The following is a 13,661-nucleotide window of genomic DNA, read 5'->3' on the forward strand; positions in this document are numbered from 1 at the left end:
CTAAGGAAATATGAGGGAAAATGCTATAAACTCAACTTCGTTTCATGCATTGGGTTTCCATCATTCACTGAAGTGCTTGTGATTCCTGTTTTCTTTTCTTGTCTTGTTAGGTTGACTTCACTATTACTTGTATTGTGCTTATTCCTCAACTTTTATAATGATCAAATTTTAAGTTGGTACGTAGTATACATAATTTAAATGGTGCCAAGGAATATTTAGTGGAAAATGAGTCATCCCTTCATCCCTTTCTTCCTTGAGGAAGAATGGTTTTGTTGTTTTTAGACTTATTTTTCTGAGTAGATTATCTAACCCTTGGCAAGACAAACTTATCTGTAAGCTGCAAGCAAGGTATTATACAGACATGCTATGTTCCTTTCAAATAGCCAGGGTGGACTTTCCTAGTTATCCTGCTGCTGGTTTAATGTATATATAATGTGGTTGGACTGTGAATTGAGTTGCCATAATACACATTAAATTGTGTGTATCTTTCCAGGTGACCTTAACTGCAAATGTTTTGAAGGGACTGTTGCAGCCTATTAAGTTCTCAGAAGTGTGCTGGGACAGTTTGAACTTTTCAGTGGAGTAGCTGATCTTGCTGATAGCATGAAGCCATTATGTTTTATTCTATCTGTCCATTTTTATGACATTTAGAGTTACACGGACAAGCAAAACTAAACTGTGAACCATTCCAGACTGCCCCCAGGTATAGCTTGTCCAGATGCAAAATGGCAGTGAACCATTATGGTAGCAGGAAGAACCAAATGAAAGCTCCTTAGTTTATGTCTTCTGTGGGAATATTATATGATGCTTTGGGGGTAGGGCAAGGGAGAAGAGCAGGGTGGGGCAGAGATGCACCCTGTGTTGTCAGTTACCCAATGAAATCCGTTATCTCATAGGCAATGAGGATACGTCATTTTTCTAATTATATATTGCCTGTGACTGTTCTTCTGGGAATGTGGAATAAAAGGAAAGTGAAACCAGAGATGTACAATGACTGACTGTTAGAAAACTTTAATAATTAATTAGGGAACATCTATGGTACCGCAGGGTCAGGGTGCAAGGAAGATCATTGATCCGTTTAATATATAGCGTAGGTAAAGCCTGTTCCCTTTTATATGTGTTGTAGTGTGTCAGCGGTTGCACTGGCACAAGAGATGGCTCCTAATGAACAGAATAACCAGTAATATATCCTGCTATTGCTGGATTATTCTGTGTGTGAAATTCAGCAAATTCCTTTACATGTAAATGGAAACATTTATAAGTTAGAAAACTTCTAGACTTTCATAGAGATAGAGTAGTTAGGTGGGTTATTTTTGACCTGAAAGCCTTCTCCTTTAAAAAAAATTATCTTTAAAAAGTCCAGAGTTTAATTTTTACCGGTTTGATAGTATGAAAGCATAAACTGTAAAATTTTGCAAATCTCTGATTACTACTATTTATATGTGTTTGTTGGCTGTTGTCTTTCCTCTTCTGTGAATTGCTTGTTCCTTAGGAAATGCCTTAGTCCATTTTGCTTTTGGATTACTTGTCTTTGAGCCTTTCTTCTTAAAAGGCAAATATTATTTTCTGAACTAAGAAACTACCTTTCCAAGCAGAATTTCTTCCTCAGATCCTGAGTACTTTCTGATCAGAAACAGAGTTTGGTAAAGAGCCTTCTCTTATTGTATGGCTGCTCTATAAATGCTGTTTTTAATAAGTACCAAAAATATATTGAAGTTTGTCCTTGGATGAGGGTTTATCACTGTTGGCCTTTGGGTGAACTTTGAGCCTGAGCTGTTTCATTCAAGGCAGCATGATGTCATTTAACTCACAAATTTCTCTGTTGCTAGAAAAAGGAATGTTGTTCCCCTAAATAACCTGAAGGACTGAATAATGCTGGCACAACATTATTCACCTCTCAGGTCTCCACTAAAGACTTCAGCATGGTAAGGGTTTTATTATTCGCAGAGGATTTGTGGGGATATGTTAAGGAGTAGGGGCAAGCAAAAACTGAGTCTGGTCCTGAATCTGGAGAACACTTTATTCTGCAGCCCACTTAGCTGCCGGTATGACCCAGCTCACACTCTCTTTTCCAAATAAAAACGTTGGGATTCATTTTTGTTTCTTCATATTGAAAGACTCTCTAAGTTTCTTTCTAGTGCTGTTTGTTCAACATATGAACGTATTTTAGGCTTTGCAACAGCAGTTAAAGCTGAAAGTTGCATTTCAGATAAAAAAGTAGATGCCATTTGGGTCAGCCCCACTCCACACCCCCTTACTTGAGAAGTAGATCTCCCTGATTGCAGTGGCACTGAGATTCGTTTCAGGAAGTATAGCAGTTTTTTTTTTTAGCATCTCCTAAAGTTGAGAGCTTGGAGTTCGCTAGCAGCGGAGCCTGTGCTTGATTAGCAGCTGTGTCCTCTGAAGCTACGAGAATTTATTACTGGGAGTTCAAGAGATGCAGGAAAGACTAGAACAAGAACATAACAGAATCAGATAGATTGTCCCTTCAATGAGTTTATAAATAAGCGCGGCTCATTGTGCAGCAGTATGCTTTGTGTTAGTTTTTAGAAAAACGATGCTTATAACCTGTATGTGGTTAGTCTCTTTTAACTTTCAAATGCATTGTCAACTCTTTTTCCTTTCATTGCTTTTAAGGATGAATGGTGCTGAGATCAAATAGTTATTCCTTTCATATTTATAGTTATTCTTTCTTTAATAGACCTCTAGATCCTCTGCCCCCTGTTGTAAACTTGGTAGTTAGGAGATCTAATTTTTTCCCGAGTATCCAAACCGTGGCCAATACACTTAAGAAAAGTAATTACCTGTTGTAATATAAACTGTATTAATATTAATTATAAAAATGTACTTTCTCTCTTTCAACTGGAAGACTAGATTTGTTGCAGATGAACTTAGGTTATTGAGATCTAGCTGTTAGTTTCAGGGTATTCTAAAAAGAATTTGATTTCTTGGAATTGAGGATATACAGTTATTACTTTGGGTAAAACAGCCTGAAATGTCAAAGAGAGTCCTACCTTTCTTCAGGACTGGTAATAACTCATTCTTGGAAGCTTGACTCAAACCTATGTATCCTAACCTTTAAGTAGTCCATTAACTAGTGTTAAAAATGAGATTTCAGAGTATCATTTTAGATATCTGTTAATACAATGTTTATAACTCTTTACTATAGTTTATGTGGGTAATTTGTAAAAATTCTGTGCTCATTGATCCCGTTCCTAACTACTTATGGATTTGAGAAGCTATATTATGAATTGACATTTTCTGTCTTCAGACTGAGAATTTTGTTATGTGGCATTCAGCTGTAGGGGTGTTTTCAGAGGACCATTCAGTGTTTCTGTTCATAATTTTACTTCAGTTGTTCTACTGACTTGGAAATTTTGGGGAGGTTTGATTAATGAGACTAACTTGCAAAGGTCAACATTAAAGTTTTTTTTTTGTTTGTTTGCTTTGCACATAAACACGTATAAGTATAAATATATTCATAGGAATACACACATACATAGACATACTCATATATCACTGTAAGACATTAAAATACACTTAGTGGTTTTTTTTTAACTTTTATTTACTCACTAGAAGCATGATCTCCTTTCCTGAAAACACAATATAAACAAAGTCTAGCTCACAGTTACCTCATAATGATCTGCTCAGCCTGCCCTGGGTTGTTGATCTATATTTATCAAATGCCTGTGTGTACAGGCAGTACTTTTGGAGTTGTATTCTGTAAAAAAAATTGACAGTGTACCCTTTATAGTTAGACGGATAGGCTTATTTTAAATGACTGTACTAAAAGTAGGGATAGAGCATAGCAGAGATTTTTATTTCAAAATTCCACATCCCTTTTCCTAACCCAGGATCACTAACTGTCTAAGAACAGTGCTGCACGCTCAGTCGTGTCCGACTCTCTGTGACCCCATGGACTGCACCCCGCTAGGCTTCTCCATCCATGGGATTCTCCAGGCAAGAATATTGGAGTCGGTTGCAATTTCCTCCTCCAGGGGATCTTCCTGACCCAGGGATTGAACTGGCGTCTCCTGCATTGGCAGGCAGACTCATTACCACTGAACCACCAGGGAAACCCCTAAGAATAGTTGGTAAATGTAAAATATACTATTTTTCTTTAGCTAGAAGGGGCTTATTATGTTGGTCCATTAAACTCATGCTTGCAATATATGTAACTTTATTTTTCTATAAATTCTCTTTAGTCCTCTTTTGTACCTCTATCCTAACAAATAGGGAAAAATTAATCTCAATCAATTATAACCTCCTACATAGTTGCATCTAAATTCTATAGGGCTTACATAGTGCAAAGATATGAGATGGGATTGCTAACGATATTTTACCTCTATTTTTTTTTACCACTGAGATGTCCCAGTTCCTTACCAGATTTAATTGTTGGCTATTGTATTGGTTCATGGGCTTCCCTGATAGCCCTGACGGTAAAGAATTTGCCAGCAATGCAGGAGACTTGGGTTCAGTCCCTGGGTCAGGAAGATCCCCTGGAGAATGAAATGGCTATCCACTCCAGTATTCTTCCATGGACAGAGGAGCCTGGCTGCCTGCAGTCCGTGGAGTTGCAAAGAGGCGGACACACTTGAGCAACTAGTTAGCACATTGGTTCATATAGGTCTTGGTAGCATCCGTCCTTGTTTCAAAGCCTTTTCAAAGCCTGACAGTTGCCTGCACCTTGTCCATATTACTCTTGAATGTATAGTAAATATTCATCATCACATTCACAGGGGACTTGGAGAGGTTGTCACAGGCTCAGCTGTGAAAACACACAGTGTGCACACCTTTTACTGTAGAAGAGTAAAATCTCCATGCTACTTCCCAAGTGGAATCTCCTGCTACTTCCTGAAACTACCCAAGAATGAAATTAGGATTCTTCACAGTTGTTCGTCCCTAAAACTCTTTCTGACATTTTGTACCCTTCCTTGGGAACCCTCTTTTTTCCCCTTTCTGTTTGTGGGGCTCTTGTTCCAGTTTCTGCATGTCTTTCCTAATAGCTGCTTGGAAACCATGGGAGCTTTGCTCCTAACAGTCATACTTTAAATCTCTCTTTCGTATCCCAGGGTCAGGGTTTTGAATTCCTCTCTTCTTTGTGACTGGGTATGTCATTGTTTCCACCAGCTAGTACCAGCTAGTAATCATGGAGTGTTCTTCCTACCTGGATTGGAGAAAGTTTTAAATGTAAAGAAATGTGAGGGAGAGGGAAAGGATATTTACTTTATGTTGAAAAATATTTTTCCACCACACGTATTTTTATATTATGAATCTTCTGAAGGTTTCATAGCATTCTTAATTGGAATACTGTTTTTTAGTGAACATAAAGTATGATAACTCTTCTCACAATCTCTTTTAGAAATTTAGGGTTCAGATTTAATGTTTCATAGATATATGATTGGTATTTTTACCAGTTCCTTTGGGAAACAGGATGGGTGGGAAGAGGAGGAGGAGAAAGAGATTTTTTTTTTCCTCCTTGAGAAACTTTTCACTGTGGGAAATCTCAAACATACACAAAATTAGAAAAAAACTGTGTCAGTATAATGACTCTCCATGTACCTGTAATTCTCAAAAGTCATCAACTCACGACTAATGTTTTATGTTTTTTTTTCAGCTATAATCCTCTTCCTCACCATTCTCTGTCATTGGATTATTTTTAAATTTACCCTTCCACACACACTTTTTTTTTTTTTTTTTGGCTATGGCTTGCAGCTTGCAGGATCTTAGTTTCCTGACTAGGAATTGAACCTAGGCCCTCAGTAGGAAAAGCACAGAATCCTAACCACTGGACCACTAGGGAAGTCCCATGTTCATCCCCATTTTGATGATGGGTGAATAAGGTATCCTACCATCCTGGTATCCTTCATTATTTATTCCAGAATCAAAAGCTCCATTCATTCATTTATTTATAAAGTGTTTATTCTGCAACAGATAGTATGCTGGGCTCAGCACATGTTGAGTATATTGCAAACTCTTGGGGAAAAAAATCACATTAGGTACCAGTTAGTAACACAAGGGTATAATTTCTCACTTCTCTTCCAATTTTTCCAGTTATCTGTCTACCCTAGCTTTATTAAAAAAAAAAAAAAAAGTCCTAAACCATCTGCTGACCCTCCCTCCCTGGCCTCTTTGCCTTCCTGATTCATCTTCCACTCTGAGCTTCCCTCACCGTACCTACCATACTGGCTTTCTGACATGACCGAAACATTTCATGGTCCCACTTCAAAATCTTTGTAATTGATATTTTCTGTAACACTTTCTTCTCAGATGTATGCATGCCCTATTCATTCACCTCATTAAAATTTTCTCTGACTTCAGCTGCGTTCCAAAGAGTGCTGACCTCTAACTATTTGTTCTTAGTTGCCTTCTTGATTAGTCTTTAAGGAGAGGGCAGCTTTGAGGCATGCTCTTGCTGTGTTCTGTATTAAGAATTTCAACTTTATTTATTAAAAGATTACAAGTGGTTGGGAAACACCTAACCTTTTGCAAACATAATTACTTATCAGTTTTTATTTAAAAGGATGCTTCAACATTAATTGATTATTATGATATTCTTTTCTTCATGATGTTCAGAATTCTAGGGAATTGTTTTGCTTTGGTGATCTCTTGTATTTTGTTCCAGTTGCCAGCCTGCCTCTCAGCTGCAGAACTAGGATTTTGAAGAACTAACAGCTAATAGTTTTAACCATTGCAAATCTTATATTTTAATACTATTTATCTCCCTCTGATGAGTGATTGACTGGCTTAAGTATCATTTCTCCCCTCCCAGATAGCTAAGATAAGGTTTTTGTGAGTATCTCTTCTTTAAAATCTTGCCCTAGTTCTGCTCTGTCTACTTCACTTACACTTGCTTTGTTAAGATTTAGTTCTTCAAAATACTTGTTCTGGCAAGAGGGTTGTGAGATTGGCTTGTGAGTTACTCCTTGTGGAAATGTATATCTTTTTCTGGGAATATGCATTAAGAAATATAGATATGTTCATATCCTCTGATTTCAATTTTAGAAATATAGCCTATGGAAAATATACATATTGAAGTATAGAAACATATCTCTGGGTGGTAGAAATTCTGAGATTATTTTCTTTCTCTCATTCTTTTCTGTTTCTTCCATGTTTCTTTAATACTTACCATCTTTCCTTCCTCTTTGGTTCTCTTCTTTTTCTTTTCTCTATTTCCCCTCAGTACTTTATTGCTTTATTTCTCTTAGTATTAAAATGTTTAATGAGGGAGAGAATGTATGAGAAATGTCTGTATTTTCTCTTCCATTTTGTTGTGAACCTAAAATTGTTCTAAAAAATTAAAGTGCTATTTTATAATAAAAATAAGCAAATAAAAAGTATGGGACTTTAAGTAGAGGAGGCTAAGTAAGTTTTTGTTGGGATAATATTTGTTTCGTAGGAACTCAATAAATGTTTACTGAATCATTTTATTGCTTTGACTAAGCAAAGATCAGTTACTCAGTCACGTCCAAGTCTTTGTGACCCCATGGACTGTAGCCCGTCAGGCTTCTCTGTCCATGGAATACTCCAGGAAAGAATACTGGAGTGGGTAGCCATTCCCTTCTCCACGAGATCTTCTAACCTAGGCATGTTTACTATTAGTAAAGAATCTTCCTGCAGTGAAAGAGACCCAGGTTCAATCCCTGGGTCAGGAAGATCTCTTGAAGAAGAGAACGGCTACCCACTCCAGTATTCTTGGCTGGAGAATTCCATGGACAGAGGAGCCTGGTGGGCCACAGTCCTTGGGGTCACAAAGACTTGGACACGACTGAGTGACTGACACTAAGCAGAGGTTCTTCTGTGTATGATAAGCAGGCTGTTTCTGTTTTAAGTCTATATCCTATGACCTAAAAATCAGGGAAACTATAGAAGCATTAAAAAAAAAGAAAGAAACATTTCTTTTGATACATCATTGTTTTAGGAACTAAAAGTGTTTTAAAATTTAAAATGTTTTAATGCCTTCCACTTATATGAAACTATTAAGTAGACTCTTAAAGAATCTTATATGATACTTGTTTTTAAAACCCCTTCCCAAATTATAAGAACTGCATCAACTTAATTTCTTTGTCAGGTGGAAGGCACTGAAGTGTCCTGAGGTATAGGAATTACATTGGTGCACAGGCAATGGAATTGTCACTGCTTCTCATGTCCTTGTGCTGTTAAGATTCAGTTAGTTGTTTATTTCTTCAACAATGATACATGTAATGATTAGATTCCCACAGATATTTTTTAAGGTGTGCTCCTAGTTGGAGATTTTTCTTGCTCCTAAGAAATTTAATCTTTCTTCTTCATTAGTTAGTTGAATTGTGTGTTGAATGTCTTAGTTTAGCTTATAAATCACCACAGTATCCAGGATGGTTATACCCATATTCATTTTTTTTTTTTCACGGCATGGATTAAAGTTGTTTAAATATGTTTTCTTTCTCCTTCAGTGGTTCCCCCTGGAAGTCCTGGACCCATTACTCGGCACGGGTCCTATGACAGTTTAGCGTCTGACCATAGTGGACAGGAAGATGAAGAGTGGCTGTCTCAGGTGAGACTCTGAAACGTTGAGTCTGTTAAGGTGACAGAAAACAGAGATCCATTTAGCTCTTATTATTCTCGAAATTAAAATAATTATTTTCCTTAGAGGAAAACGGGCAGAATTCGGATTATTTTTATGGCCATCAAGAATTAATCATCTTTCCATATTAAGAATTTCTCAGAAATACTGCTGCAGGGCTACATATACATATATTTTATACACACATATACATATATGTGTGTGTACATTAACTTTCATACAGAGAACATAAAGTACGCCTATCTTTCAAACAAGCCATTTATATCCCCCAGAACCCTGGGTTTCAGATGGACTGTTTGGATTAAGATAAGAACTGGCCTGGTTAAAATGGTGAAGCCATTCAACAATCTTCGGGCATTCTTTTGTGGAGGCCACATTTTGTGAAGACTGGGCCCAGACTTTGATTAGGGAAGTTCTGCCTCCTAATTTGCACAAGTGCCGGCCTGGCCTTCCTTGCCTAAGCTCCTGTCTTGTGGCTTCCAAGGGTCTCCAAACCAGTCCTGTAACAACTTCCATGGACCCTTCCTCCCCCTGCCAGGCGAAGCTGTCTTCATCTCAAGGGCTTTGAAATAAAAGATACTCGGGCAGATTTCAAAATGATGAGATTACAAGTGACTTCATTACAGATGCTGTTATGTCTGTTTCAAGTCTGACATCACTGGGTGAAGTTAATGACCGGGTCTCGGATTACCAAATCCCGCGGCTTTTCAGCAGACAGGTGCCTCCTAGGAGCCCGGGTGCAGTTTCACTGCGTTCTCAGGGAGGAGAGCGCACACTACTAAAGGGAATCTGGAAACCAGAGTATGAAATTGTTTCTAGGTGACATACATTTCATCACACTGAAAATACTCACAGGAAAAGCTCCTTTAGGTTGCACATGGAGATGCATCCTTTCTTGAGGATACCACAATGCAGTTTTTAAAAAAAGGATGCTGGCAGAGACACCACTGTCCTTCACTTCAACTTTTCAATTAGAAAAAGGGGTAATGTGTGCTGTCAGTGTGAAAGTATACACAATATGTTTGTACCGCACACAACAGGAGGATGAGCTGGAACATCTGGCCATCGCCTCAGTGAGATTGCACAGGCATCTGTTTACCTCTCGGCTCTGTGACACTGATGGTTTTGAGCTTAAAATACACAGCATGCTTTATCTGTGGCCTCATTTATGTTGCTGAATACAACTCCTTGAATGAGAAATCACTGTCCTAAATCTGAGTCGTTTTCTCCCCATGATTAGCGGGAATGTGGATATTGTTCCAAGACCATGATGCTTTTGCCCTTTAGGACTTTATAAACACAGAGCTGCACTCCGTGAACCTTTTCAGTTGTGTTTTGTTAAGAATTAATCACCACAATCAGAGAAATGTGATTAAATATAAAAGAACTCAGGGCAACACTAAGGCCCATGGGAAGTCAGTTCTATGAACTGTGTATATAGACATGGATGTAGCAATTATAAGACATTGAGAAATACCGTCTCACCAAAGGTTTGCATATTTAGTCTCTTATTCAAGTCACTCGTTTATAAAATCACATGCTTATTTTTAGCTTTTACCGCGTGTCCTCCTCTCTGCTTTGTCTAATATTGGCAACATTCCCTGCCTCTTCCATAGAGCATGAAATTCATAAAGCATTTTGGTATTACTGTTCTGCAGCATTTAAAATACCTATGTCAACATTCATGGGAGCTGAGGAAACACTGTTGTTAAGAAATGGTATTTCTGAAGACAAATCTAGTTTGAGAGAAAATTTGTAATCCTGTCTTCCTTTAAAAGTGAATTTGGGGGAATTTGGGGGGAAGTATAGGAAATACTATAATATTTAATTGTGGAAAGAAACTGGCTGTGAGTGTTAAATTATTGCAGACCTTTTCTTTTCCTTGGATAGTTCAAGAACAACTTCGCATTTGTTATGAGCTTAGTCCTCAGTGAAGGAATTACTTTTAGTATGTGGATTGACAAGTGTAGTATTCATTGCATGCCCACAGAGTGATAAGGACTGTCTGATATTAGTGAAAAAGGTAGTCGTTAGGCAGCCGACACTAGGTGTATGAGGCAGGCAACTGGTCCTTTTATATCCGTGTGATTTTTGTGTTGTGTATGGGGTGTGTGTGTTTGTTTATATGCATACAAACACTAAATGAATTTTTATTATATTATGACAAACCAGTAGATGGATGTAGTGGATGTCTATACAGGCTGCTGTTGTCACAGCTTTCTGATTGTGGATGATACCCTCTCCCTCTCCCACTAGGTTAAGATGGGCTTCTTGGAGAAAGTGAGTGTTCAGAGATGAGATGGGGGGATCTTGAAAGGCTCTCAGAGGGAGGTCATGATACATCTCAACCATGATTCCTGATCTGTTCCAGGTAGAAATTGTAACGCATACCGGACCCCACAGACGTCTGTGGATGGGTCCACAGTTCCAGTTCAAAACCATCCATCCCTCAGGCCAAACCACAGTCATATCATCCAGTTCATCTGTGTTGCAGTCTCATGGTCCAAGTGATACTCCACAGCCCCTTTCGGATTTTGATACAGATGATCTTGACCTCAACAGTCTCAGGTAAGAAATAAGAGCTAGAGAGTGATTTGACCAGATTAATAAGTTCATTTGTAGTGAACATCTTGCATAATCTTTACATTTCCCTCTTTTGTACTGTATCATGTTGCAGAACACACACACTGTAGCTTGCAATTCATTATTAATCACTGGGGGTCTTATGTGAGATCTCATCACCTCCAATAAATATTTGTGTTCCAGATTGTACTTTCCTGGATCAAATATTCAGTGCACTTTTAAAAGCCATCCTATTTTATGTTGCCTTTCTCATATTTCTTATTATCCTCTATCTCTGTGTTTTCATCATATATATTCTTTGATCCTTACTTGTAAGAATCATTATACAAAGTTTACAAAGTATGCTTTTTATTTTTAGGGGTTTGTTTTAAACATAATTGAGAACTTTTTGACTTTTGCAACTTAAGTTTGCTTAGCAATTTAATTTGTTATACCAAGACTTGACATAGCAAGGTACTGATGAATGGCCCAGTCTAATGCAATATGATTTCCTTTCTTTGTGTTCTTTTCACAAAAATTTCTACATTATGTATTTATCTGAATCTAAAATAACCCTCTCACTTTTTTCTTGCATCTCTTTTTAAAAAAATTGTTTGAAAAATGTGTTCCAATCATATGTTGGGAATATGTTTTTATTCTACTTCTTTGTCAACATTAGTAACAAATTTTTATACTGTAAGTATACAAATATATAACAGATTTTTATTCTTTGTTAAGGCAAAAGCTGTTTTAGAGGTGAATTAGGACTAGTTTCTTCTTTCTGTTCAGTCGCTAAGTCGTGTCCAAATCTTTGCGACCCCATGGACTGCAGCACACCAGACTTCTCTGTCATTCACTGTCTCCTGGAGTTTGCTCAAATTCACGTCCATTGAGTTGGTGATGCCATCCAACCATCTCATCCTCTTTAAGAACAACTCATGTAATGCTTCCCGGGTGGTGCTAGTGGTGAAGAACCCATCTGCCAATGCAGGAGACATAAGAGACCCAGGTTTGATCCCTGGAAATGTTCCCCGGAGGAGGAAATGGCAACTTCCTTCTGTCTTCTTGCCTGGAGAATCCCCTGGACAGTGGAGCCTGGTGGGCTGCAGTTTGTAGGGCTGCAGAGAGTCAGACACGGCTGAAGCGACTTAGCACGCATGCACAAGTGATGAAACATGCCTCCTGAAATACTTTTTCAAGTATTTTAGTTTTTTATTTTAGTTTGCTTTCCTTGTTTATTTCTTCACTTTTTTTTTTTTTTGCTCTTTTGGGTCTATTATATTTTCTTCAGCTTTCTAGAAATAGAACTTTTTAAAGTTATGAGGCAACTCAGTGGATGCCGGACCATTTTTCACAGATATCAATTATAAAGTATGATCCATTTTCAGGAAGTCAAGCAGAGTCAGTTCTCAGCTTAGTGATTCAGTGCATATTCATCTGTTTTTGTAGGTTATTCTGTTACTTAAATAGTAATAAAATGGACCTATAAAACTATGTTTATTCTCTTTACTATTTACAAGATTCTCAGCGACACCCACCCCCCCTTTTTTTTTTTCCTGATGACTGTCACCTGCTGTTCTGATAAGATCCTGTCCTTTGGAGAACATCTCCAGCTCTGTACACCCAGCTCTGTTCCTTTGAGTTTTTAAAATTTTTATTTATTTGGCTATGCTGAGTTTCAGCTGCTGCATGCAGGATCTTTATTTGCAGCATACAAACTCTTAGCTGTGGCATGCGGGATCTAGTTCCCTGAACAGGGATTGATCCCAGGCCCCCTGCATTGGGAGCGCAGAGTCCCAGCCGCTGAACCACCAGGGATGGGCCTGTTCCTTTGTTTTGGACCTCCTCTGGCTTTCTTTGTTACCCATTACTTCAGATGCAGGTCTTTGTCTAAGAGCTCTCTGCTGCTTCAGACAGAGCTTTATTCCTGAAATCCTTCTAGAATTTTCCTCAGGGACTTTTCCTTTTTCTTATACTACAAAGCTCCTGGTATTTATCTTTAAATTGTTTATATCCTATTTGTTGGGCATATATAAATATTAGAAACCTTTATATTAGTCCCAGGTTTATATTTTGTTGTATTTTGCTTGCAGTTTATATTTAAAATTTTGAGCATATAGGCCCTTGGTTAAGATCTTAACCCCATTAGAACACAATTTTGGTGAAAAATTCAGATTTATGTACATTATTTCAATTACATGTCCTGTTTAGTACCATTTCCTGCCCAGCATCCAATTAGAAATCCCACTCCTGATAGTCTCCTCATCTCTGTGCACCATCACTTTATCCTGGCTCCTTACGTCTGGCTCTACCATTCTTTCGGATTATGTACAATGGCACTATGGCTGCTGATTTTACTTTCTCCTTTAAATTGTGAAGTCTTGTTTAGATTTTTTAGTGCACCTGGCCCTTCACATTCAGTGCCTTCTTTCCCCCAGATCACTGAGAATCAGTATGATGCTGGGATAGTCTGCCTGCCTGGACCCTAACCAAAATGGCGACTGTCAGGTGTATTGTTGGCCATATCCATAAGGGG

General features: G+C 38.0%; 1 protein-coding gene across 1 annotated transcript in view; it reads left to right on the forward strand.

Annotated features, from left to right (window-relative positions):
- Positions 1–13,661, forward strand: part of BCAS3 (BCAS3 microtubule associated cell migration factor) — a 598,439-nt gene that overhangs the window by 294,876 nt on the left and 289,902 nt on the right. The window contains exons 22-23 of the mRNA XM_040244470.1: positions 8,433–8,533; positions 10,935–11,131. Coding sequence (XP_040100404.1) covers positions 8,433–8,533; positions 10,935–11,131 — 298 coding nt within the window. The remainder of the gene's footprint in view (positions 1–8,432; positions 8,534–10,934; positions 11,132–13,661) is intronic.

This window comes from Oryx dammah, unplaced genomic scaffold, assembly GCF_014754425.2.
Source record: "Oryx dammah isolate SB20612 unplaced genomic scaffold, SCBI_Odam_1.1 HiC_scaffold_8, whole genome shotgun sequence".
In the NCBI taxonomy this organism is placed as follows: Eukaryota; Metazoa; Chordata; class Mammalia; order Artiodactyla; family Bovidae; genus Oryx; species Oryx dammah.